Raw genomic sequence first — 27,226 nt, 5'->3', positions numbered from 1 at the left:
CGGGACGAGGCAGCGGCCCCCGCCCCCCGAAGTCCGTCCCCGCGCGGGGCTGGGGAGCTCGGGGCGGGGAAGCCGCGGGACCGCGCCACGTCCCTCGCCCGCCCCAGAGCGGGTTTTGCAGGCGGCTGTAAGCTGGGGGCTTTTGTGTCTGCGACTCGGGAGCGGCGAGAGCGCAGACCTCATCCTCAGAGGGCGCTGTGAGTGCGCCGCCAGGGCCGGGCCGCCCGCCTCCCGCCTCCCCTGTCAGCGGCTCCTGAGGCGGCGGCGGCGAAGAAGAAGGAGTGGGAGGAGGCGGCGGCGGCGGCGGCGCACTCGTCCTCCGCACACGCCGGCCCCGAGCGGGGGGCCGCCCCCAGGCCGCTCTCCCGCCGCCGCCGCTGAGCCCGGCCGGCCCCAGCACGCCGCCCGGCCGCCCCGAGGCCTCGTCCTCCTCCCAAACTTTGCAAAGTCGGCCCGCGTCCCCACCGCCCTCGGCCGCGCCTCGTCTCGGAGGCTCGCCTCGCAGCCGCAGCGGCCCCGCGAGGAGGAGGAGGAGCCGCCGCCGCAGCATCAAAGAGACCGAATTCCCGCGGCCTGGGGGGGAGTCATGCTTTGCGGTCTGTAATGTCAGCAGAACAGGAGAAGGATCCCATTTCGCTGAAGAGAGTTCGAGGTAACCGAGAAGGGCGCCGGGTTGAGGGGAGCGGGGGGAACGGGGCGCGCGGGGGCCGCGGAGCGTGGGGGGGGCCGCGTGCCCGCCCGCCGGGAGGCCACGGGGCTCTGTCCGGGCCTAACTCCGCGCAGCCCGCGTCCCGCCTGCGCCCCGGGGCCCGGGCTGCGGTCGGAGGCGCGCGTCCCCCGCGTCCCCTGCGCCGAGCCCTGGCCGCCCCGACTTTGTGTTAGGAGGCAGTTGAAGCCGCACTCAGCATCCCTTCATACCCCGCTCCTCGCCCACCTTACCTCGTTGGCCAGACACAGCACAATAGGCAGCTCAGAGGGTGAGAAAGAAACACCCCGTGGCAGAGACCACGAACGATGCCCCCCCCCCCAAAAAAAAGTAAGTTGGACCGCACTAGAGTTGACGCTCTTACAGAAGGTGTGCCGGGCCTCCGTGTCTCTCCCAGCCCCCCTTCCCGTTCTCCAAAAGGCAACAAACATACAGCTTTATTTTCCTTAGGCTTAAGAAGAGAAACTATATTCATTCAAAAGGCTTTTCACTATTGGCTTATGGATAAGAATCAAATCGCCCCAAATCAGTTTTATACACGGTTGGCTTGCTTCTTCCTTGCACACTAGTTAGGAATTTTCCTGCTGCCTTACTATCTAAGAAGTATCAGAGGGAACGATGTGCCAGACAAAAGATAACGCATGTAAGTTCACAGACACCAAGTGCCGTCTGGAAATTTGGGGAGTATCCTCCAGCTCTTATTTCCAGCTTTCAATAGGGTTCAGGCCGAAAGTCCCAAAGTTGAAGTAATACTGTTTGTTCATTAAGCAAATATTTATTGAACATCTACTGTGTGCCCGGCACTGTTTTTGGCACTGGGATACCGCGGTGAACTAAGCAAAAAGACCATCTGCACCCAGGAGGAATGCAGACTCTTGTAGGGTAAACAAATGATGAACAAATAAATGGTATAGGATGTCAAATGGTAAGTGGTATGGGGAAAATCAAAGCAGGGAGAGTGGTTAGAAAATATGTATGGGGGTGGAGAGGTAGCGATTATGTATAAGAGGGCTAACCTGGAAAATGATGTTTGAGCAAAGACCCAAAGGAAGTGACAGAGCCATATGGATATGTGTGGGAATAGAAGTGTTGGCAAAAGGAACAGCAAGTGCAAAGGCCCTGGGTCTGGAATTTGCCTAGTGTGTTCAAGCAACTGCAAAGAAGCTATTGTGAGTGAGCAAAGGGAGAGTAGTGTGAGCTGAGTTGAAGTATGCGGTGAATGTATATTGGCCTTGTGAGCCATTTAAAAGATTAGGGCTTTTACTCTGAGATAGCGCCTGGATGGTTTTGTGCAGAAGAGTGATCTGCCTTATGTTTTTAACTGGCTGTTCTGCGGAGAATAGACTGTAGAGAACAAGGGCTAAAGCAGGGAGGCTAGTTAGGAAGTTATTGAAATAATCCTTTCATCCAAACAGGATAAAGTGCTTTATAAATCAGTAAGTAGTAAGGTAAATTTCCAGTTGACTTAAGTGATGTAGAGATCAAGGACCACAGTCATTCATCTATGTTTTTGTTCCTTGTGACTAGAGGTTAAACCTGTAGAACTGGCTTGTGACACAGTGACAATGTGATATCCAAATAACATCACTTGAGTATTTAGAGATTGATTTTCTTAGCCATTTAAGCAAAAACATAATTTAGAGCAGAATATATTGTTTTTACAGGCTTAATAGCACAATCTTTCATTTAGTGAAGGTTTTCTGTTTCAACTTTCTTTTCTCTTTGTGGTTATGAATTGCCAAAGCCTTTAAGGAATAGACCTTTCTGAGATAGTTATTTCTTTGATATGTTTGCCATGTTATTTTGCCTACTATTATAAATTACTTTGGGGTTGAAGGAAAAGAAAGCTTTATCAAGTTTATACCTTTGAACTCAATTATCAGTCTTAATCAAATGTAATTTTAAATAAAATTGATGGGTATTTTATTGTGCGTCAAGACTACAGATCTGTCTTTGTTTTATTACAACTGCTGGTTTTAAGTTTGATGCCCTAGTTGTTGGAAGTTGACTTAGGTGTCAGCTCAAGAATATTCTGAGAGTCAAGTACCAGAATAAAAGACAAAGCACTTTTTAAAATAAAAAGCCAATATGAAGAGGGGTTTTTATGATGTCATTTTGTACTAATTAGAACATTAATTTTTAAAACATTTTAAAATTATTTTATAATCCATAAAAGGTACCAGATTATCTACATGAGCTCTTCCGAAGCACAATTCTGCTGAACTTCACTGCCCTGGAGCTTCTAGTTATAATTTATATCATCAGACTGCATGTAGAATGTGGTGTTTGCAGAGCATAATCTCTTGAACAATGCTTCTCAAACTGTTTCTTATCCAATGATACATATATAATCAGACTTTTTAATGGTTATGTATTTATTTCATGTGTATTATCAAAAATATAAGTTATCAAACCTTTTGCTTAGGATAAGACCAAGATATAGATAAATAGACATATCTGCGTATATCTGTCTATATAGAGAAAGACCTATATATTTTTTAAATTTAAAGGAATTACTAGAAAATATTATAGACATAACTCAGATATGGCAAAATTATGACAATGTGAATGACTAAGGACTTTGTAGACCAAAAGCATCGTAATCCCCTAGGATGCTTATTCAAAACGTAGCTTCCCGGACCCACAGAATCAGAATTTCTGAGAGATTTCTTTGCATCTTTAACAAGCTCCCCCGGTGTTCCTTATGTACACTAAAGTTTGAGAACTGCTGCTGGTAGACCTAGATTGTGAAGGTAAGTGGACCAGAGGAAGCTGATTGGTGGTTTTCCAAACTTGTCCTGATAGTTTATTTATTTATTTTAATTTTATTTTTTTAATATTTATTTATTTGGTTGCGCTGGGTCTTAGTTGTGCCAGGCAGGCTCCTAAGTTGTGGCTTGCCAGCTCCTCAGCTGTGGCATGCGAACTCTTAGTTGCAGCATGCATGTGGGATCTAGTTCCCTGACCAGGGATCGAACCTGAGCCCCCTTCATTGGGAGCCTGGAGTCTTACCACTGCACCACCAGGGAAGTCCCTGTCCTGATATCTTAATATTAGATTCAGAATTGCTATTTAGTGGCAAAGTATCTTACTCCTATTTCCTACCAGTTCTTACCACTCCCCAAACCCTCAGCCCTGGATTGTAAGACAGATCCATGAGGATAGGTGCAATATCTTGATTATCTTTCTGTTTCTTTCCTAATTCCCTTGCTCACAGTAAATATCAAATGAACGAATCAGTGAATACATGAAGGAACTGATTCGTATCGTTATGCTGCTTTTGGTTTGTCCATAGCCCCTCCCACCACTTTTACTTCCCCTTTTTCCTTACTTTAACCAACACTCCCATTATCCAGTATTTTTAGAACTCTTAGATGTTGATCTGATGATGCTATTCATTCGTTTATTAAACAAATATTTGTTGGGCAGTTATAGTGCCAGACAGTGGGAATACATTGATTAAGAAGACATAATACCTATCTTCAAGAACTTTTAGTGTAGTCTGGGATACTGACAAATAAGTAATCAGTTACAAACAGCATGATAAATGCTGTGATAATCTACAGGAAATAAAGGAACGTATATAACCTATCTTTAAGGGAGTCAAGGAAGGCCTCCTGGAGGAGAGTTCTACGAAGCTGTGGGTGTTCCTTTGTTTTAAATGATGTAAAAAGAGCAACAAGGAGGATGAGGGATGAGAAAAAGGTCTAGGAAGTTAGTGGTGATTTTGAGAAGGCACTTTTGGGAGAAAACTACATTTCAAAGTAGTGAATATTAAGTGGTGAAGATATGATTTAAAAGAAGTTTGGTGATAGAAGGAAAGACATAGCCAATAACTTGGAAAGACATAGCCAATAACTTGGAAAGAGAGTGAAGAGGAAGTTTGTATGGGTTCTCTTTATTTATTTTTTCTCCCTTGAAAAATGACAGACATATTAGTAGACAAACAAAAGAACCTGATTTAGAAGGAGAGGGGAGAAACTGAAAAAGCAACAGAAAGGAAGATAATTCATTAATAAAGCATTCAGTACATGTTTTTTAATATCTGCCATGTGCTAGGCATTTGCTGTTGTGGAAGCTGGGCATTAGACAGACAAGACTCCTCATAAATCAGGTTTCTGCATATGAGAGAAGGAATAGCAACAAGGATGCAAATGAAGAGTTAGTCTTGGGGAAAAAAAGAGAAAATGAAGGAAGAAAAACAAATTTAGAGATGAAGAAGGAAGTTGAAGCATTCATTTCAGATGAAATGCTTTTTTTTAACATAAATGCCACATTTATTGTTTCAAATACAGTTATATCTGATTTATTACTGATTTTGCCTGAAGAAGTTAAGACAGCAGACTTAGTGGCTCATATCAGAACTATGGTGAACACTATATAGTATCAAGATAACTCTATCTAGACTATGAACAAATGATAGTTCTTTAGTAAAAGTAGAAATTTCACTAGTCATGAGGCAAAAGTGATTAAGTAGCTATCTGCTTTTAAAAGACTGTGCACCCTCAGACGAAACACTTTTAACCAGAGTTAGAAATGACATTGGAGAGGTAAGCATGTATTTTAGAATGGCATAGTAACACAAAAATGTCACAGAAGTGCTAAAAGTAGACTGTACTAAAAAAATATAGACCATCTTGATCAGAGAAGTGTATGGAAGATTTGGATTAAGATTGAAGAGGAAGCATAATTTACAGTCACAGAATTGAGGGGAAGAGCTGACGAGAGAAAGTCTGCAGGAAAGGATTGGGGGTTTTTGTTGTTTTGTTTTTTAATTGGCATATGTAAGGGCTAGGCAGAGTGTCAGGGAAGCTGACTCAAACTATTGAGTTTGGTTTTCAACACATTGAATGACTATCCCCCTGGGATGCTGCAGTGTATGCAACAGATATACGCGGTTTGGACCGAGGCGGGTGGTCTGAGCCAGAAATAGAGATCTGGAAGTTATCAGTGAACATGTGAATACTAATTGATGCCTCGGGAGTAGATGAGCTCACCCAAGAGAGTGAAGAGTGAGAAGAGAAAAGCATTGAGAAACGCAACTTTAGGAACAGTAACCTTTAGGAGATAAAAGAGGAAAGAGGACCCTGAAAAACAGGATGCGAAGGAGTAGCCAGAGAGGTAGAGGAGAAAAATGTATGAGAATGGTGTCAGATATATAACAGGAAGAGTAAATTTATGAGGGGGAGATAAATGGATTTTGTTGTTAACAAGTAGAATGAAAGGTGTCTATCTGTGAGACCTCCAGCATGCTCTTTCTCCCATATTCCCTAACTTGATGAAGATCATTTATCTAGTGACCCAAACCCATGCCCCACTGCAACTCAACACTGTCCCAGAGTCCTAGATCATCTGTCTCCTTAGTATGTTTTGAACCCATCATCTCCTCAATCTTTCCACAACCACTTCTTTAGTTCAGGTTTTGCTTTTCTCTTTGATTATTATAATAACCCTATCACTGGTTTCAGTGGCCTCCCGTTTTGTCTTTCTTAACCCATTTTTCACATTGTTACTTACTGCTGGTGGTAAGTAACTACCATCTATTGAGTACTTACCAAACAGTTTGCTAAGTAATTTAAATGGATTATCTTGCTTAATCCTCTCAGTAACCCTGTAAGCTAGCTGATATCATCATTCTAGGTTTATAATTGAGGAATTGATATTCAGAGAGGTTAAGTAAGATGTGGTTAAGTAACATATTCAAGTTTACCCAGCTAGTAAGTGGCAAAGCTAGAACTTAAATTCTAGAGCCCCAAATCCTAGCCAATATGTTCCATTGCTATAATGCTCCCCAAACACAATTTAGTCATGTTACTCTTTTTTGTAAAATTCTTCTTTGGTTCCCCATTGCATTTAGGATAAAAATCCAACCTTCTTATATTAACCCAATCCAACCTTCTTATATTTTTATTTGGCCCAGACCTACCACTTAGTCCTCGATCCTTCATATTCCATAAAATGCTTACCCTTGTCTCCCATGCTCCAGTTCTGAAATAGTCACATTTCCTCTCTAGATGTTGTCATGATCTCTCATGTCTTTAAATTTTTCTTTGCACATTCTGTTCCTTCTGCTAGGCATGCCCTCTTTTTTCCTGACTTTGGTAAGATACTCATCCTCAAAGCTTCAGCTCCACTGAGACCGCCCATTATTAGAGGTATTGATATTATTGTGTAGAGTCAGCTTCACACTTGGATACCGTCCACCCACGCTTCTAAGCTTTACCTTTGTGAGCAGCCTTAAACCTCATGTACCTCAGTAATGCAAAGATCATTAGTTTGGGGAGAACAGCTGGCACAAGAGCCACAAATATATGAAACTTTAAATCACTGATGTTGAGGGCTTTCTGAATTTAATATTTATTACATGCCCAGATTGATCTAGGTTTGGGGCATCACATAGCAGACACTTTCTGCCTTGCATTCTAAAAGGAAATAATGTCTTTTTCATTTCAATCATATAAGGCCATTTTGCCAAATGCTTAATGGAATTCATACAATACTATATTCACATATTAATTCACAATATTTCCATTCCATAGTAGAGACCAGTATTACAGAAGTATGTGTTTCAGGTGAAGATAAAGCTGTTAGCTAAGATGTTCACATCCATAGTAAATGGTAGAGTAAACGGACATTATATCCCAGACTTCTGTGCTGTTGTGAAAAACTGATACTTGAGTGTCTACTGATTGTGCTGACACTGCTGGCTATTACATATTTTGATAGGATGATAAATACTATAGAAGCTGAAATGAAGTGCACTAGTGGTATAGTTTAGTCTAAAGGAAAGCAAAATGAGAACTAATAATTGAGTACCCATTGTGTGCCAGGCAATGTGTTAGGCACTGTCTTAGTCCTTTTGGGCTGCTGTAACAATACCATAGACTGGGTGGCTTGTAAACAACAAACATTTTATTTCTTACAATTCTGGAGGCTAGAAAGTCCAAGATCAAGGTGCCAGCAGATTCGGTGTCTGATGAAGACCCACTTCGTGGTTCATAGACAACAGTCTTTCTCACCCTGTCCTAACATGTGGAAGGGGCTAGGGAACTCTCCCAGGTCTGTTATATAAGGGCACTAAATCTCCCAGAACTGCTTTATAAGGGCAGAGCCCGCATGACCTAATCACCTATCAAAGGCCCCATCTCCTAATACCATCATAATGAGGATTAGGATTTCAACATATGAATTTTGGGGGAAAACAAACCTGGTTTGAGTCATTTAATCAGCCTAGAATACATCCTTATACCACATACACATATTAAAATAAACACTTATTTGGAATAATGATGAAGCAAGTCTCTTTAAAGGAAAATGTTGATTATAAAATATTTTAAAATAATGTAGTCACATTACTTATGAGAACAGTCACTGTCACAAACCAAACCATTATTGTGAATAAAGTGAGTTTAATAAAGGAAATTTTAAAATATATTAAAGGCACACTGCTATCTAGTGTACAGAATAATGCCTTCACTCCCTTTTAAGGACATGGGACCAAAATAGATTGAGTCTTTAATAGGAAGAATAAAGAAGTTGTAACTAGACCTAAAAAAAAAAATGCATAAAAGGCCTAAAGTAAATAATCCACTCTTTACAAAATAAAAAGTACTTACAAATAAAAGAATGATTTTATACTTACAAACGGATTTCATATCAAAAAATCATTGATTTGTAGCGTCTGTAGATGGGGAAAAAATTGTATCATTTAGTAGGTTGGACTCTCCTCTAAGACTACAAGTAGAGAAACAACTTAAGCTTCCAGCTCTAAATAAAGGTTAAAGGGTAAAAGGAGAGGTAAAACTATTTTTGTGCTTAATTGAGATTGATTGGCATAATGAAAAGTGATAATATATAGATAAAATTCCTTAAGATGAGAGAGGTTTCTTTTTCTATTGTTGATATCACCCTTTCCCACTTCGCTTCCGCCTTGTGCATTCGGAGGGCTCTGGGAAGGTAGGAGTGAAGAGATGAGTTGAAGAAATTCAATTATTAACAGAAGGATCAGAGTAGCCACTGTTACAACAAGATTTGGAAGTTCCCCTTTTCTTGGTTCTGTGCCCCACAACTTTCAACTTCTGGCTGAATGTTCATGGTTTACCTTGCAGAGTCAGCCGCAGCAGATATGTAGAGCAGATAGAGAGACACTTTGGTATCAAAAGTTATTAAGGGGGGCTTCCCTGGTGGCGCAGTGGTTGAGAGTCTGCCTGCTAATGCAGGAGACACGGGTTCGGGCCCTGGTCTGGGAGGATCCCACATGCCGCGGAACAACTGGGCCCGTGAGCCACGGCTACTGAGCCTGCGCGTCTGGAGCCTGTGCTCCGCAACAAGAGAGGCCGCGATAGTGAGAGGCCCGCGCACCGTGATGAAGAGTGGCCCCCCGCTTGCCACGACTAGAGAAAGCCCTCGCACAGAAACGAAGACCCAACACAGCATAAATAAATAAATAAATTAATTAATTAATAAACTCCTACCCCCAACATCTTCTTAAAAAAAAAAAAGTTATTAAGGTAACCTAAATAACTGGCTTTATGACCACTACTTTCCCCTCCCTTTGCACTTCGTTTTTAAAGAGTAATAATTACAGAAATTCTTGGTAGCTTATATTCTGATTAGCCCCGATGACCATGAATCTGATCTAACATTACTTATTAACATCATGGAGATGACAGAACCACCAGTATTACATATAGCAATGGGAGGGACCTAGGTAAGGCCATGAGTCAGAGCCATTGGAAATGTTACATAGTTAACTTTTTTTTTTTTTTTTTTTTTTTTCTTTTTGCGGTATGCGGGCCTCTCACTGTCGTGGCCTCTCCCGTTGCGGAGCACAGGCCCCGGACGCGCAGGCCCAGCGGCCATGGCTCACGGGCCCAGCCGCTCCGCTGCATATGGGATCCTCCCAGACCGGGGCACGAACGGGTATCCCCTGCATCCGCAGGCGGACTCTCAACCACTGCGCCACCAGGGAGGCCCATAGTTAACTTTTTAGATGAACAATAAGTGGGGCAACTGAGACCAGTGGGAACTTGAAGATTGTTTTATGGAGGGAAATATTAGACTCTTAAATAAAAAACTAATACTATAAAACTCAATTTTCAAAAAAGGATTTTAGGTGGTTTTGCTTACAGATTACTTGAAAATAATGAACTTATTTAAATGATTCCAAATGTCAGAGTTTTACCTTACAGTAAATACAGGAATTATCATTAAAGTTTTACAAAATGACCAGAGATGGTAGATACTAACCATTAAGAGTACATTTTGTCCATCTTTAAATTACAGCATTCTAATAGTAAAATTACAATTATTCAGTAGTCTTAATAGTGCTGTGAATGGTAATTTATGTATTCTAGATTAGAGACTAATTTGTTAATAACTTGTTATTTTTTAAGAATTACCTTTTTCGGGCTTCCCTGGTGGCGCAGTGGTTGAGAGTCCGCCTGCCAAAGCAGGGGACACGGGTTCGTGCCCCGGTCCGGGAGGATCCCACATGCCGCGGAGTGGCTGGGCCCGTGAGCCATGGCCGCTGAGCCTGCACGTCCAGAGCCTGCGCTCCGCAACGGGAGAGGCCACAACAGTGAGAGGCCCATGTACCGCAAAAAAAAAAAAAAAAAAAGAATTACCTTTTTCTGTTGATACTTTTGTTATAATGAAATACCCATAACAAATGTTAGGAAGGACAGGACTTAGATGTTTGGACCTTTTGTTTATTTATATAGCCACTTTATTATTTGACCTCAAGCCCATTACTAATTCTTTTCCACAGAATTTCTAGGTATTCAGATTCAAGAACAACACATTTCTCTGTTCAGTATGTTAGTATATACTGTTATGGAAAACTGCATACAAATTGTTAATATGAACTCATTAGTTCAGTGTATATAGGCTGCTGAAAGTTATACATTGGTTAAGTAGTTTAACCATTCCTGAGCCATATGATTTTGAATGAATGACCTTGAGGAGTGCACTGGATCTCTCTCTTAGTTCTTTACTTACCATCTATTCAAATGGGATTACCATGTCAAATTAAAATTAAAAGATAGGAGTCCCTTTGTCATTTTTTTATTAAAAAAATTTTTTTAATGGTCACAACTATATTTTAATTTAATGAATATTTATATTTTTCCCTGTTTATAGTTTTTAAAAAAAATTAAAGTTTAGTTTATTTACAATATTATATTAGTTTCAGGTGTACAACATAGTGATTCAGTGTTTTTTATTGATTATATTAAGATAGGAGTTCCTTTAGTTTGAACCAGTTTACATTTTTGCCTTTTGTGGGCCACTGAGGAAGACAGTATATGTGTAAGATCTTAGGGAGGCAAACTACTATATTAGAAGCAGATAAACCTAGTTTTATCCAAGCAACAAAACAAAAATAAATAATCTGAACTTCATCAAAATTAAAAACTTATGTGTTTTACATTGGATGATTCTAGTATCCTTAATATATACATAAAGAGTTCTTAAAACTTAACAGAAAAGACAAACACTCTAACTAAAAAATAGGCAGAGAACTTGAATAGGCATTTCTTCAAAGAAGATAAAGAAATGGTCAATAAATACATGTAAAGATGCTCAACATCATTAGTAATTTTGGAAATGCAAATTAAAAGCACAAGGAGATACCACTTCATACTCACTAGAGTCACTATATTAAAAAAAAAACTATAAATCTTGGGGAGAATGTGAAGAAATTAGAACTGTCAGACTTTAGAGGTGGGAACATAAAATGGTGCAGCCACTGTGGAAAACGGTTGGGCAGTTCCTCAAAATGTTAATCATAGAGATACTATGTGGCCCAGCAATTCCGCTCCTAGGTGTATACCCAAGAGAATTGAAAACATATATTCATTTAAAAATGTGTGCATAAATGCATTATTCATGATCCCTCCAAAATAGAAACAACCCAAATGTTCACCAGCTGACAACTGGATAAACATAATGTGGAATATTGTTCAGCCATAAAAAAGAATGAAATACTAATACATAAAATTACATGGTTGAACATCAGAAATGTTATGCTAAGTGAAAGAAGCCAAACTCAAAGCCACATATTATATGGCTAACAGGTATGGGGTTTCTTTTTGGGGTGCTGATAATGTTCTGGAATTAAATAGTGGTGATGGTTACACAGCCTGGTGAATATGCTCAAAACCCACTGAATTGTACATCTAAAAGCAAAAGAAAAACAAATACTAGTTTTAGATTTCATAGCTGCTTTTTTACCACGGGTATGATCCATACCTTTACAATTCCATTGCTTTTTCTTTCTTTTTTTAAAATAGGGATGACTCTCCTCATATGTTTGTTATGAAGATTAAGTGAAAGAACATAGATACAGATATAAACTTCTAAGATGGTAGAACAAAGCTGCCGTACAGATTCTCTTCTAAATTTCAAGTGAAATGAACCAAAACAGTTTTAAAAAACAGCAAAAATGTCAGCGATAGCAGCAAACAAGGGAAGTGGCATAGCCCGGTAACATAAATCTGGAACAGGGTGAAATCTGGATCACTGTTTTAGGCTTCTAAAACAATCCCTGCCCCTTGGAAGCTGCTGGTGATTTACAAAATGTTGAGAATTACTAATAACTTCAAGTCTGGGGAAAAGCAAATTAAATGAGTAGTTTTGTCTTCTCACTCCTTTGAGTGAGAAAAAAAATGAGTGAAACGGGAAGTTTTTGTTGTTTTTAAAGGACTCTCTGACAGAAAAGAAGCCTTCAGGGATACAAATTGAATCAGAGGACTCAAGGGAATCCTCCCATGTGAATGGGTTACTGCACCCCCTGACTAGGTAGATGTGCATTTAACAAAATCTTAGGATTAAGAGCCTGGATGTTTCAAGGAAACACAAGAGGTTAATCTTACTAACATAGGCAAGCATTATAAAGAGGATATTAGCATATCCAGTCACATAAATATAGCATTCATATAAAAATTAGTAAGTTGGGTTTACTAACATAGGAATGTCAGGCTGGGTTCAACATTAAAATAATGTAAAGGGGACTTCCCTTGTGGCACAGTAGTTAGGAATCCACCTGCCAATGCAAGGGATACGGGTTCGAGCCCTAGTCCAGGAAGATCCCACACACTGCGGAGCAACTAGGCCTGAGTGCCACAATTACTGAAGCCTGCGTGCTCTAGGGCCCATGAGCCACAACTACTGAGCCCACGTGCCACAACTACTGAAGCCCGTGCGCCTAGGGCCGGTGCTCCACGAGAGAAGCCACTGCAATGAGAAGCCCACGCACCACAACAGAGTAGCCCCCGCTCGCCACAACTAGAGAAGACCCAACACAGCCATAAATAAATAAATAAATAAATAAATAAATTTATAAATAAATTTATAAAAATAAATAATGTAAAGGACATCATATGATTATCTCAATAGATGCAAACCATTTAAGCCAGGCAAACAATCTTAGATAAGAATAAAAGGGAGTCAAAGTTACGCACATTAAATCAGAGCTTAAAGGTCTGGGCAAAGTTACAAGATAAAAATAAAAGCACGATAATTATGTAAACATACTGTAGCAAACTAGTAAACTGACACACAAAGAATAAAAAGAGAAAGAGCATGCAGAAGATGAAGAACCCATAACCTACAGGACAGAAGGAAATAACTCACATGTACTTCAAGTTGTAGAACTTAAATAAAATAAGAGCTCAAAGACAAGATAATATTAAAACACAGAAGAAGGGTAAATTGCAGACCTAAGGAAATAAATTGACTAAAACAACATATATAGAGAACAAATAAATTACAAATTAGAAACAGAATAAAGATAGTTAATTAAGTTACATAATAGAAAAACTTCAGATAATCAGGTTAAGTGCAGATGAAAAAGACTAGTCAGATGAGCTAATAGGTATGGAGCTAAAAAACCTCCCCAGCATAATGATAATTAGTACCCCTGAAATAGAGCACTCAACAAATAGAGTGGAAAAAAGTATTCAAAGATATGAGAAAAGAAAATTTACCTGAAATGAAGAATCTAGAGATAGAAAATACCCTGCTAAATTTAGGGAGGGAAAACGTAGAATAAGATGTGATACTATACTATCCTCAACTTTCAAAGCAGGAAGTCACTTGACACCATCTAAAGACTGAAAAAAGAAAAACCATGATTTCTCCAACTTAATGTTTTTCTTGATGTCTTTTCTTAGCCTTAGAGAATTATTTTCAAAAATTTCTCTTCTGATGAAGAAACATTTAGCATATTCTTCAGTGTAATTTATTTCTTTTTCCTTTATTAAATTCTAATAAAGTTAAAATTTAATGCTTTTATTTAAAAAATAATAGCCCATTTTTGTAAAGGTATTACTATCACAAATTTATACACAGGAGGAAAAGTAGGTAGGTAGTAAGCTAAATCTCTGGAATGATGTTAACGTAGGAGTAATGCTATTTTCAGCCTGGGAGGTGTTTGAAATATGTATCAGTCAGGGTCTAGTCAGGAGACAGAAACCAGACTAGTTATTTTTAAATTTATTTATTTATTTATCCATGGCTGTGTTGGGTCCTCGTTGTGGTGCACGGGTCTCTCACTGCGGTGGCCTCTCCCGTTGTGGAGCACGGGCTCCAGGCGGGTGGGCTTCAGTAGTTGCGGCAGGCAGGCTCAGCAGTTGTGGCTCACGGGCTCTAGAGCACAGGCGCAGTAGTTGTGGTGCACGGGCTCAGCTGCTCCGCGGCATGCGGGATCCTCCCGGACCAGGGCTCGAACCCGTGTCCCCCGCACCGGCAGGCGGACTCCCAACCACCGCACCACCAGGGAAGCCCCAGACTAGTTATTTTTAATGGAAAGAATTTGATATAAAGTATTGTTAACAGATATTAAATTGGCAAAATAGGATACTAAAGTTTTTACAGAGGTAACAACTGTGGGAAGCAGCTACCATTCTTAAGGCTGAAGGACATAGGAAAGAGGTTGGAATTATTAAAATATATAAACTCACAAGAGGGTCCCTGTGGAGTTTAAACTCAGGTCTCTGAGAAGGGGTTGCTGCTTAGGCTGGTATGAATGCCTGTGGGGTTAGAGGATGGGCCCTGTGGGCCTGGGACTCAAACACCAGGTGCTGATGTCTCTGAGGAGGGCACAACCAGCCTATCTGGGATAATATGTGAGCTAAATAAAAACAGTATTATTTTGTTCTAGATGGCTAGCCAGAACAGGGAGTACCTTTCCACTTATTAGAAGTCTTCCTCTTTGTCCCTCAATAGGGCTTTAAAAAAGTTTTTGTTCATACTGATCTTGTGCATTTCTTAAATTTATTGCTAGCTATTTTAGTTTAGTTTTGTTCCTTTTAATGAAAGCTTATCTTCTACTTTATCTTTTAACTGGTTATAGTTTGTAAAATGAAAGCTTTTGATGTTTAGATATTAATTTAACATCCAGAATCCTTACTAAAATTTTATTGTTGTCATAGTTTTTTACCTCCACAATATTTAAACTTCTTCTAAATAGCTCTTACAGAAATCTGCTTTGCATTTTTGTTATGTGTGGAACTCTCGCCAGCACGCTGATTTCTCTTTATTGCCAAGTACCATTTCTTTTCCTGAACTACTATTGTAAAGATATCATTACTGGTCTCCCTGCTTCTACCCCATTCCCATCACCAATTTATTCTCAGCACAATTGCTAATGTAATCTTTTAAAAACATAAATCGTGTTACTTTCCTGCCCAAAATCCTTAAATGATCATCCACTGTTCTTAAAATAAAATCCAAATTCCTTACCATAAACTATAAGGCTCTATGTCTCAGTTGGCTTGCGCTGCCATAACAAAATGCCATAGACTGGGTGGCTTAAACAACAGAAATTTATTTTCTCACAGTCTGGTGCTAGGAAGTCCAAGATCAAGGTGCCATCCAGTTTGTCAGCTCCTGGTGAGGGCTGTCTTCCTGGCTTGTAGATAGATGCCCATCTTCTTGCTTTGTCCTCCTATGGCCTTTCCCACTGTTTGCATGTGGGAGGAAGGAGGGTGGAAGGGAGGAAGGGGGTGTGGAGAGAGAGAGAGAGTTCACTTTCTCTTCTTATAAGGCCACTAATCCCATTACCCTCATGACCTAATGTAACCCTAATTACCTCCAAAAGCCCCCACCTCCAAATACTGTCACATTAGGGGGCAGAGCTTCAACATATGAATTGTGCGGGGACACGAGCATTCAGTTCATGACACTTTAAAATGATCTGGTCCCTGCCTGTCTCTTTAGCCTCTTCTAAAGGTGCTCTCCAGACCAGAGTTCCGTAACACACTGGCCTCTTTTAAATGTCTCAGACATGACACATTCAAGCTCCTTTCTATTTATTCTCTCTGCCTAGAGGCTTTTCGTTCTGCTCTTCATATGAAAGATTTCTTATCATCTTTTAGGTCTCAGTTTAAATATCTCTTTCTCGGAATCCACATGTATGAGCAAGTCTCCTATAATTCTCTGTCAGCTCATTGGATTTATTTATTTATTAATCTATTACAAATATGTATTATAGTTTACTACAAATGTGTATCTACATATATGTGTACATAATTTTATTCTGTCTGCTTTTGTATATGTTCAGAATTCTCTGTAATAAAAAGTGTGTTTTTTAATGGAAGAAAATCCCATGTTTTTTTAAACTTCTTAGATTCGCAGTCAAGCTTTTGCTTTTGCTTGATCGTATTGAGAAAATCATACTCACATACATTGTTGTATTTTGACAATACCTTTCAGAATTAAGAGGCACATACCTCTGATGCCATAATTCCCGTCCTAGGAATGACTTTTACATGAGTGTAAAGACATTGATACATGGATTTTCATTGCAGAACAGCAAAGGTTTGAAAACAATCAAAATATCCATCAATAGGGAGGGGACTAGTTTAATGAATTATGGTATAATCATACTGTGAACTACTCAGTTATTAGAGAATGGAGCAGTTCTATATGTAATGACATGGAATGGTTTCCAAGTAAGAAAGCAAGGTACAGACCATTGTTCCATACTAAGCATGCCATTGTTTGTGTACTCCCCAGAGATATGCTGGAATTTATCTAGATTATCTTTGGAAAGATAGATAAGAAACTAGCAACAGTGTTTGCTTCAGGGATAGGAAACCAGATGACTGAAGGTTTGAGGGTGGGATGGAGAATTACTTTTTCACTGAAAGAATAATAAAAAATGCTATGGGGTAGAGGTGAATGACTGATTCTGGCTGAGATTATAGGGAAGACTTTTTGAAGAACAAAGATAATAAGAACTTAGTATTGCTTTTATCTAATAAAAATAGAAAACACAGTAACAGTTAGCTATAATAGATATTGCTATGAGAGATATAAATTTCACTGATAAGTAGAAATATTATCTGGATTTATTTATTTATTTATTTTTAGGTGGTGATAGTGGACTGGATGGGTTAGGAGGACCAGGTGTACAACTAGGAAGCCCAGATAAGAAAAAGCGCAAGACAAATACCCAGGTAAATTGGCATTTTCTTTAATAACAGTTTTTCTTCACTGATATGATCAGGCTATGAGGTAAATTTAACTTTCGTCATGGGTTTTGTTTCCTATCCTAATTCAGAACCTAGTAGTGAATTCTGCAGTGATTTGTTTTTGGGGGTTTTTTTGCTTTGCAACTAGTGGCTATTATTGGACTGTAAGCCTAGAGTGAATATTGCAAGAAGGAAGTGTAGGCAGATAAATTAAAATGCTTATTCTTAAAGCTAATTTAAAAGGAATAGATGCCTGTAGTTTTATGAAAAGATTTAAAAATATATGGACACAAGTTTAACTTGGAGTAATGTTCAACTATTATAATAAATCAGTAGTATGTACATATCATGAAGCAATCATGGTGGAAGCATCTTTTGTCTGAAACCTTTGGTTGTAATAAACAGTTATAAATACAGACTTTCTTGGTTTTATCCTCTATAAATTTGAAGCACCGTTTTTATTATAAAGACTGCAAGTAAGTATGAAATGTGTACAGATTACCTTTTTCCATTTTGGCCACACTGTTAAACTTGCAGTTGTGACTAAAACTGGCAGTTTATTTTTCCAGTCTGAGGCCTAGGCCTTAGTGCTTTGGGAATACTTTAGTAGCTAACTCTCTGAAGTTAAGCTAGGGAAAATAATTTAGATCCTGTTTACTGTTATTTAATTTTATGGCTGTTTGAAGGTATAAAGGTATTTTTAGTTAAAATTTAAGTGAAAAATTCTAGAGTTACAGGCAAGCATATGCAATGAAAATTATGGTAATGAAGCTTCTTTTGACGGCTGAATACTTCTAGAGTTTGTAACAATTGATTTGAGCTCAAAAAAGTACACCTTATTTCCTTTCCTAAATGAAAGAAACCACAGTTTTATCATTAAATATAAATATAAACATTATTTGGAATTGAAAGGTCAGGTGAAGAATTAAATTTTTGTAACACTTCAAAAGAAATTTAAAACTAAGTTCATAAATGTTAACATTTATGACTTCTTTGGTCAAAACATTGTATTTTACATTTTCATTTCAGGGGCCTTCTTTTCCTCCATTGTCTGAGTATGCTCCACCACCAAATCCAAACTCTGACCATCTAGTGGCTGCTAATCCATTTGATGACAACTACAATACTATTTCCTATAAACCACTACCTTCGTCAAATCCATATCTTGGTCCTGGTTATCCTGGCTTTGGAGGCTACAGCACATTCAGAATGCCACCTCACGTTCCTCCAAGAATGTCTTCCCCATACTGTGGTCCTTACTCACTCAGGAATCAGCCACACCCATTTCCTCAGAATCCTTTGGGCATGGGTTTTAATCGACCTCATGCTTTTAATTTTGGGCCACATGATAATTCGAGTTTTGGAAACCCATCTTATAATAATGCATTAAGTCAGAATGTTAACATGCCTAATCAACATTTTAGACAAAATCCTGCTGAAAACTTCAATCAGATTCCTCCACAGAATGCTAGCCAAATATCTAACCCTGACTTGGCATCTAACTTTGTCCCTGGAAATAATTCAAATTTTAGTTCTCCGTTAGAATCTAATCATTCTTTTATTCCTCCCCCAAACACTTTTGGTCAAGCAAAAGCACCACCCCCAAAACAAGACTTTAGTCAAGGAGCAACCAAAAACACTAATCAAAATTCCTCTGCTCATCCACCTCACTTAAATATGGATGACACAGTGAATCAGAGTAATATTGAATTAAAAAATGTTAATCGAAACAATGTTGTAAATCAAGAGAATAGCCGTTCGAGTAGCACTGAAGCTACAAACAACAGCCATGCAAACGGGACACAGAATAAGCCACGACAACCTAGAGGTGCCGCAGATACATGCACCACTGAGAAAAGCAGTAAATCCTCTCTCCACCCAAGCCGTCATGGGCATTCTTCTTCTGACCCAGTGTATCCTTGTGGAATTTGTACAAATGAAGTGAATGATGATCAGGATGCCATCTTATGTGAAGCCTCTTGTCAGAAATGGTTTCATCGGATCTGCACTGGAATGACTGAAACAGCTTATGGCCTCCTAACAGCAGAAGCATCAGCAGTATGGGGCTGTGATACCTGTATGGCTGACAAAGATGTCCAGTTAATGCGCACTAGAGAAACTTTTGGTCCCCCTGCAGTAGGCAGTGATGCTTAATCACAGGCATTAACTACAGTGGTTTTTTTCTCCTGTGTATTACAGAGGTTCAGTGACACAGGATTTTAATGTTTTACATTATTTTTTTAAATGCACACACAAAAAAATTATTTACCTTTTAGTTTTTATTAATAACCACTTCATTGCTAGTGCAAACTTTGTATTGTTTTTGTTTGCTATCTTAAATAAGAATAATGTATATGGGGTGCATTAGAAAGTAATATACAAATAAATTTTAGTTTGTAATCATGAACATAAAAGCCTCTTGAAGCTTCAAGATAATATATAGCAAATGTAGGCAAGTTTTGACTTTTAAAAGTTAGAATCGTTGAAAAATGTATCAGTTGACCCTTGAACAACACAGGTTTGAACTGCATGGGCGCACTGATTTTCAATAAACACATACTATAGTACTACATGATCCACGGTTGATTAAATCCCAGGATGCAGAACCACAGCTTTGGGGGGCTGACTATAAAGTTGTATTCAGATTTTTGACTGTTAGGGGGTCGGAACCCCTAGCCCCCGCATTGTTCAAGGGTCAAGTGTATTCCAGTAATGAACTTCAGCAATATCAAATTAAATATTTAGTTCAAAAAAATATTTGAGGATCCATTTAACATGTTTTCAGAAAGAATATATGTAGCTAAAACATGGAAGAAAGCATACATTTTAATGAGTGTTTTAAAAAATAAGAGTATGACACCAGATTCATCCCATATTAGGGTCCTTGAAATTAGTGACCTTCATATTATCAACTCAGTCTTTCCAGGATGTCTGTACAGACATGAGACAGATGTTAGCATATAGTAGATGTTCAATAAGTATTGATTAACCTGTGGATTGTACCACATGAAATTGCTAACATTAGATCAGTTGAAAATTGACTACAATTAGTAGAGTTGTCATAAAGGACTTTTTAGTTGTGCTATTTAGAAATATAACAGTATTATGCTCTTCACTCTTCAATTTGATTATTGAGTTGTTTTGTTATTGTTTTCCAGAGAAATAAATAATACAGTATCCTCAGAAGAATTGTGAATACTTTTCTTAATATCATTTCAAACCAGGGACATATTGCAAATGAGATAGGTAGAAACATCAATTTGGCCTTAGAGGGCTCTGCTGGCAAAAGAGTGGTGGGTTGAAAAATCTCGTTCTGGGGATCTTATTAAGATTAAAGATTATTAAGATTAAAAATGAGCCTCAGGGGAGTTCAAAATCCATTTTAAGCAAAGATCAATTAAGAGCCAAGATGAGAGCTTACTCACAGTTCGAGGCCCTGCAGCAGACAGGAGTTTCCGCTGTGACTGGGGAAAGAGTAAAAATGGACCTGAGAGTATTCTCTTGAGAGATGATTACGAATGGAGACAGTTGGAGGTGCACTCATTAAGATTTGAAACAAGAGAAGCCTGTTTTTGGAGCGGATCATAACCTGTGACCCAAAAAAAGGATTCTATATGACAATTGATAATAATTTATACAATGGTTGGATGTTGGTAAATCTCCCAAACTTGAACCATCGTTGTGACCAAAAAAGTTCTGAAGACTATGTGGTGACCTGCAAAAGGGATAATTTAAACCTTGGTGAAATGACAGCAGCAGCAATATTGCCAAGAAATTTAAATTATGCATGAAAATTTTGATTATAGTCCTTCGGTTAATAAACATGAACCCACACTTTTACATGACAGCACTGGTGTCACATGTCACAAGCCACTAAAGCAAAGTTAATTGAATTATTCAATTCTGTTGTTTACATTGTAGTCACCAGAACTTTATCCAGTGAACTGGTGTAGTTTTCATCACTTGGAGATTTTTCTAAGAAACTTCATATTCTCCAGTTGAAAAACAGTAATTGGAGGGTTTGAACAGTTTATACAGCCTAGCAAATGATGAATTTTATAAAAATGAAATATTTAATGTCCTATTAGAAGAAAACTATTAATGCTTGTGATGTGTATTTTGATTGAATAAAACTTATTTTTTTAAGTAGTGTTTTAATTTTGACCTACAGAAGCAGCAATTTCATATGGTACAAGGGAATAATAAGGTTTTCTCCATTTACCTGTGACTAGTTAGAGGTGAGTACAAGATATTTTAAATATAGTTGTAATATAAATGTCTTTATAGTTTTAGGAAATGAAATGATATAAACTCTAATACTAGGTACTCCTTTGTGTGAAAACTTTACCAGTTGAAACAGGTTAAAATGCAGTAGTTTGGGCTGACTCTTGACATTTGGTATGTTCAGTAGCATACTCGAAGATCACATTTTGCTTACATTGTAGTTTTTGTTAAAGATACATAATTTTCTGAATGTTTAAGGACCTAATTATGATGTTTTTGAAATCCTAGTGAGTGCAGATTTTTAAGATATGATGCACTGTATGCTATATGCCTAGTTCTAGCATCAGATCATGTTTTTTTTTTTAAATGACTGAATACAGTCAGGTAGATGCAGAGTAGAACCTTCCAGCGTCTTCAGGAGTTAACACTTTACACGGTAGTACTCAAGTTGTGCTCATTGCTAAAACTGATTATGCAGTTTCTAACGCCCTCTATTGCTTACACTTTTATTAGTTGTTTTGTGAAAATGAAATAACCTCTCCCAAGTTAGTCTAAAAATACTTGATTTATAATGTGATTCTTTTATTTTCCATTTCCAAGTAGTTGTTTTTAAAAACTTACAAACAAGTGAATTTTTATTCTTGTATTTAGGTCTTAAGAACACCTTACTGAAATACAAATCTGTTAAATTTACAGAAGAAAAACCCGTGGTTGATTTTAACAGTGAATCCTAGGCAAACTACAATCATAGCTGATGAATATTTTCATGTATTTGAATTAATTTTCTTACTAGTTCCACATTTGTCTCTACATAACACTGTCAGAAGTTATCTAGAGGCTTTTTGGTAGGGAAAGTGATGAACTATAAGAATGGCCAGATATTAATTTGCCTAATGTGACTCAAAGAAGGCTATGATACAAATCAATATGGCTTTCTTAAGACAAGTGACGAGCTGCCCTAAACATTTAAAAAATAGTGAGGGAAATAAATGCACACGGGTGGCATAATCTTCCAGTAGCATCGCACCTTTTTTGGTGTAATCCTTTTCCATCACTGAAAGGCCTCATCTCACATGCACACATATACGCAAAGACACACGTACATGCAATTGAGCAGGAAATCTTGGGGTTTCTCCTACATTCTCAAGTTTTGCCAAAGTTCACCCTGGCTATCAGCAGCTAGGCTCTCTCACCAAGGCTAGGTTACTAGAAAGTTTTAAAGTGTCAGTTCCTTTCTCAGAACTTACTTTGTTCATTTCACTAGAGAATTCCTGATCCACTTGCTTCTAGATGCTACTGGACTCCCTAATGCAGGAACAGCTTAGCTTGCTCTAGAAAAAATAAATTATTCTTCAGACAGAGTGCTTGGAATTAGATTTGTGATCCATGTTTTCCTTTTGTGTGAAATACTTTAGCATACTGCTATTATGATTCTTGTTATCCAGACTAAAAGATTATGTACATAAAACTGAAGATTTTCTTGTACTAGTGCTTATTCTTCATAGATGAACACAATATAAAGAAATCCAATTTGTGTGTGTGTGTGTGTGTGTGTGTGTGTGTTTAGACTCCCAACTCTGCCTAGTGGTAGGAAAAAAACTTCAATAATAGGTTACCCTGAAATCTGCTGACTTTAATCATCCAGATAAAATATCAGGAGTTTTCTTCTAATATTCTTTTACATTTGTTTGTCTTGAATAAACTGAGTGCTAGTACTTATTGTCCAACATACTATGGTAATTGTATGTAATAGTAAAATATATATATATAAGCAATGATTTTTAAAGGGAACTCAAGAGTTTTTGGATTTCTTTTTTGCAGTGTATAAAGGTTTCATATGCATGAACATTTGTGCTATTTAAGATTTTTTTAATTAAAAAAAATTTAATTAAAAGCATCCAGATTCCCAAAGTTCATTTGTAAATAGTGGTTTAGAACTCTGTATAAGATGATTAGATTCTTAAGGAAGCTCATAAAGGCTTATTTACACCATCGTGTAGTTAACAACAGTATTGTATCATACTGAGTACTCAGTCCTCTTTAGGGAATCAATCAATGTAGGAAGGAGAAAGAAGCAGAGGTCTTTCCTTTTTCCTGATTTGGTTCAGGAAGGTTGAGTTGTTTGGTGTGTTTCCCAGTTGCCCTCTTCCCATCCTAAACTCTCAAGTGGAATGCTATATAAACCAACTTGCCTTTTGCCTTCCTGGATGCTCTGTACTTCAAAATTTCATATCTTTCCTCTAATCAGAATTCCCATTTCTTTGTTGGCTGTGGTTGGCTAGATTTTAAGGGGACAGTCCTTTGCAACAAGATTTGAACAAAGATAATGAAGTGGGATTAAATTTCTCTTTTTTTAAAGACTTTATTCAGAATGAATCTTTAATATCTTTGATTTCACACAATATGACCACATTTAGGCACCATGGAAAGCAGTATTTTTATCAAATTGACTGATACGTTCTTGAGAGTACTTCCCAATCTCCTTTAGATTGTGGAGACTTTTCACAATTTCTTTTCCTCTACTTCTGAACTCAGAGATTTTCTTCTCATTTCCAAATTTTAGCAACTTCCTCCTTTTCTCTATTCCATTTATCTGATAAAGCAGTATAGAAGTTATATCTGTAATTTTCCAACTCTTGGTACAGTGATGGGAGCTTAGAGGCATCCCTGGAGTAAAGGGACTAGGGATGGGATTAGTATCTCCCAAGACAAGGGTCTAGGGCAAATAAAGGGAAGAAAGTTTTCATTGAAGACTTTTAATGAAACCCAGTGGATAAGCTTCGTCTTTGTCATATTTTGTCGAAACACGTTACTTGTAATCATATTAAAACTTATTCTCAATACCTGTACTTTTCTTGTTCTGTAGGTGATGTAGATGATGTTGCTTGTTAGTTAAAATATCTTTTATAAAAGAAAGTCCTGCTTCTTATCATGATGTATGTGACTTAAATGACTGTTTCATATTAAAACTATTTCTTCCTTATGTACTGCTTACATATACCTCTTTTTGGGATATTAGTTCAGTACTTTTATACAAATCTGAGTGTGTTCCACATTGGTGACATGTATTTTTGCAGTAAATTTTTGTTTTGTTCTTAGAGCATGTTTAAAGTAACACATGCGCTAGTGCTGTGATCTGTGGCAAAATTACTGTAATTCAAATTGGAAAATAAAATGTTTCCAGACTTTGTCCAACATTTATTCCTATGGCAAAGGAAATTACTATGTAATACTAATTATTTCATATGCTGGTATGTTTAAGCTACTCTATGAAGTGTGTGAGACATCAATATTTATGGGTTAGTAGATGGCCTGATGTCTTTGAAATGGGAGAGAGGGGTAAAATTTGGTGTTGGCAATTCATAGCACTCATAATACAATAAATACTTCTTAAAATTTTGATCTTCCTCTTACAGTTATAATTTACTAAGGAATTATCTTAATTGACAGTGCATATTCGATTTTTTTAGCCCATACCATTAAAATTATATATTAGACTTTGAACTTATTCTGATGTCTTCCAACCAAAAAAGATATCATTCACTCCACCATAACCAAAATAAGTAGTAATATTAATCTTCAATTATTAATAAACTATTAAAATACCATAAAACTCCTCTAATTTACTTACAATTTATAACCATTGATACAAGACTTGAATGTTTACTTTGTACTATCTGATGAAAAGATTTGTTAATAAAAGTCATAATCAAGATTTTAAAGAAAAATGTTTAATCTTGGGAAAATTTTAAGCTTTTTAGAGGCATTTATTTCAGAATACTAGTTTAAAAGCATTCTTTTGTCATTAAACCTTAAGTACCCAAAAGAATCGTAATAGATAATACTTGGAAATTTGTATATTTGAAATTACATGCTTAACAGAAAAAAAAAGAATGCTTGTGAGTGCTTAAACTGCATATCTTTTAAAATATTCAAATTTTTAGACTTTTATCAATTTAACATGAATTAACAAGGTTTTACTATATCAGTGATGTATATTACAAGATTAATGTCTACCAATGTTATGCTAATGACCTCTATACAGCATCATTTTTGGCATGGTTGTTGTGGTATATTTTGTACATTTGATTGTTAGCTGTTGATAGAATTGACATAGCAATAAATCTGATTCAGTTCTTAAATTTTAAAAAATGCCAGATACAATACTGTGTCATAATCCCATTATACTTTATTTGAATGCCCAATGTTTTCATGGGTTTCTTTTTTTGTATTAAAAATTTAGTTTTACATGTTAGGGATTTTTTTTCTGGTATTTTCATATACCATCTTTTAGAACTGGGTCTGTTTCTATTTGAATCATAGAAGTTGAAAGAAGTATTCGTATTAAATGATTCATGAATTGCTTTGTGGAAAAATCTGAATAAAGTATGAAATGACTAGGTTACCCCAAATTGTTTATTTTCCTTATGTGGTTAATGTACAGGTTACAGTTTTCAGGGAAATAAAATTGGCTTGTTAACTGATTGGATATAGTAGATAATGGATAGTTTAACTGTCTAAGGGCTTCCAAATATTAAACCAAATAATTCTCAATTCTGAATACTTTTTAATAATTACTATAAATAATGGTAAGCCAATTCTCATTTTTCTTTTTAAGATATCTAACTCTTATAATTTCTTCCTTCGTATCTTTTTTCTTTCTTCCTTAAACACCATGCTAGAATTTAAAATTGGATGAGTTTAATTTATCTCCACATTTTAGTTTTTTATTCTGTAGGTAAATAGTAAGACGGGTAGAGGTTCTATCAAACAGTCCATGTTATTGTTGGCCATTCTTTTCAGGGATCATGCTAAATGTCATTTGTGCATTGTATAAAGAATGTTATTTATCAGTATATAGACCTACTATTAGTAGGAATTATGTATGGCAGGCTTTCTTGAACAATATGTATTGTAAGTTTGTTTCCTATTAGTGTTATGCTTCAGATTCTTTTAAATAAAGCTAGTTTTTAAAGAGAAAAATAACTGTTTTTTAAATGCTTGACTTTTATCAAGACAAGTAGGCATAACAGTCTTGGCTTTGGGTAGGAGATGTCCTAGGAAACATTAAGCAGGGCAGTAGCCTACAATTTACCAGGAATTTAGTTTTATACTGAGGAGCAAACCAATATATATATATATATTTTTTGCGGTACGCGGGCCTCTCACTGCTGTGGCCTCTCCCGTTGTGGAGCACAGGCTCCGGACGCGCAGGCTCCGCGGCCATGGCTCACGGGCCCAGCCGCTCCGCGGCATGTGGGATCCTCCTGGACCGGGGCATGAACCTGTGTCCCCTGCATCGGCAGGCAGACTCTCAACCATTGCGCCACCAGGGAAGCCCAAACCAATATTTTTGGAGAGGCTTTGCTATATACAACTTGTTTTTCCTGTGAAGTTTATACATAACACTGAGTCCCGAGTTTCCTTAAGAAAATGTGAACATATCTCTATTTTGATTTTTACAGGTTAGAACTCCAGTTTTGTTAATAGAAAATTAATTGGAGAGGAGTGCTACAATCTCAGCAGCTTAGTGATCCCTGAAGTAGAGACACCGCTGTAGCAATAGTAAGAACAAACTTGCTTGGATGATAAAATTAATTTTACAAAAGACATTCAAAGTTTGCTTGAAACAACCATCAGGTGCCTTGAGTAAAAAGAGAATGCATAAAATGTGAATGTATCAGTTGATGCAACTTGGTATTAGAGGTAATAAAAGTGACAAAAATACAAGATAAAATTTGAATGCACAAAAGATTTATTTAAATGTGTGGAAGGAAAAAAACAGGAAAAATGTATCTTACCTGTTGTAGGAAAGAGAAAA

General features: G+C 37.5%; 2 protein-coding genes across 2 annotated transcripts in view; both read left to right on the top strand.

Annotated features, from left to right (window-relative positions):
* Positions 1-570: 570 nt before the first annotated feature.
* On the top strand, positions 571-21,337 carry PYGO1 (pygopus family PHD finger 1). The gene is made up of 3 exons (XM_081227394.1): positions 571-652; positions 17,081-17,166; positions 18,211-21,337. Exons 1-3 carry the CDS (start codon positions 604-606, stop codon positions 19,333-19,335), a joined length of 1,260 nt encoding a protein of 419 aa, XP_081083520.1. The 5' UTR covers positions 571-603; the 3' UTR covers positions 19,336-21,337.
* DNAAF4 (dynein axonemal assembly factor 4) overlaps positions 17,085-27,226 on the top strand; it is a 101,833-nt gene continuing 91,691 nt past the window's right edge. Inside the window, exons 1-2 of the mRNA XM_081227393.1 lie at positions 17,085-17,166; positions 21,353-21,419. The gene's annotated coding sequence lies outside the window, so the exon portion shown is untranslated. The remainder of the gene's footprint in view (positions 17,167-21,352; positions 21,420-27,226) is intronic.

This window comes from Mesoplodon bidens, assembly GCF_964165515.1.
Source record: "Mesoplodon bidens genome assembly, chromosome: 3".
In the NCBI taxonomy this organism is placed as follows: Eukaryota; Metazoa; Chordata; class Mammalia; order Artiodactyla; family Ziphiidae; genus Mesoplodon; species Mesoplodon bidens.
Note: the sequence above shows the minus strand (reverse complement) of the source record. Positions and strands in the feature narration are given on the sequence as shown.

Excerpts from the sequence above, each read along its gene's own strand:
- PYGO1 (XM_081227394.1), top strand. The coding sequence starts at position 604 with ATGTCAGCAGAACAGGAGAAGGATCCCATTTCGCTGAAGAGAGTTCGA. Across the intron at positions 653-17,080 it reads TTCGCTGAAGAGAGTTCGAG|GTGGTGATAGTGGACTGGAT; the intron begins GTAACCGAGAAG and ends ATTTATTTTTAG. Across the intron at positions 17,167-18,210 it reads AGCGCAAGACAAATACCCAG|GGGCCTTCTTTTCCTCCATT; the intron begins GTAAATTGGCAT and ends TTTTCATTTCAG.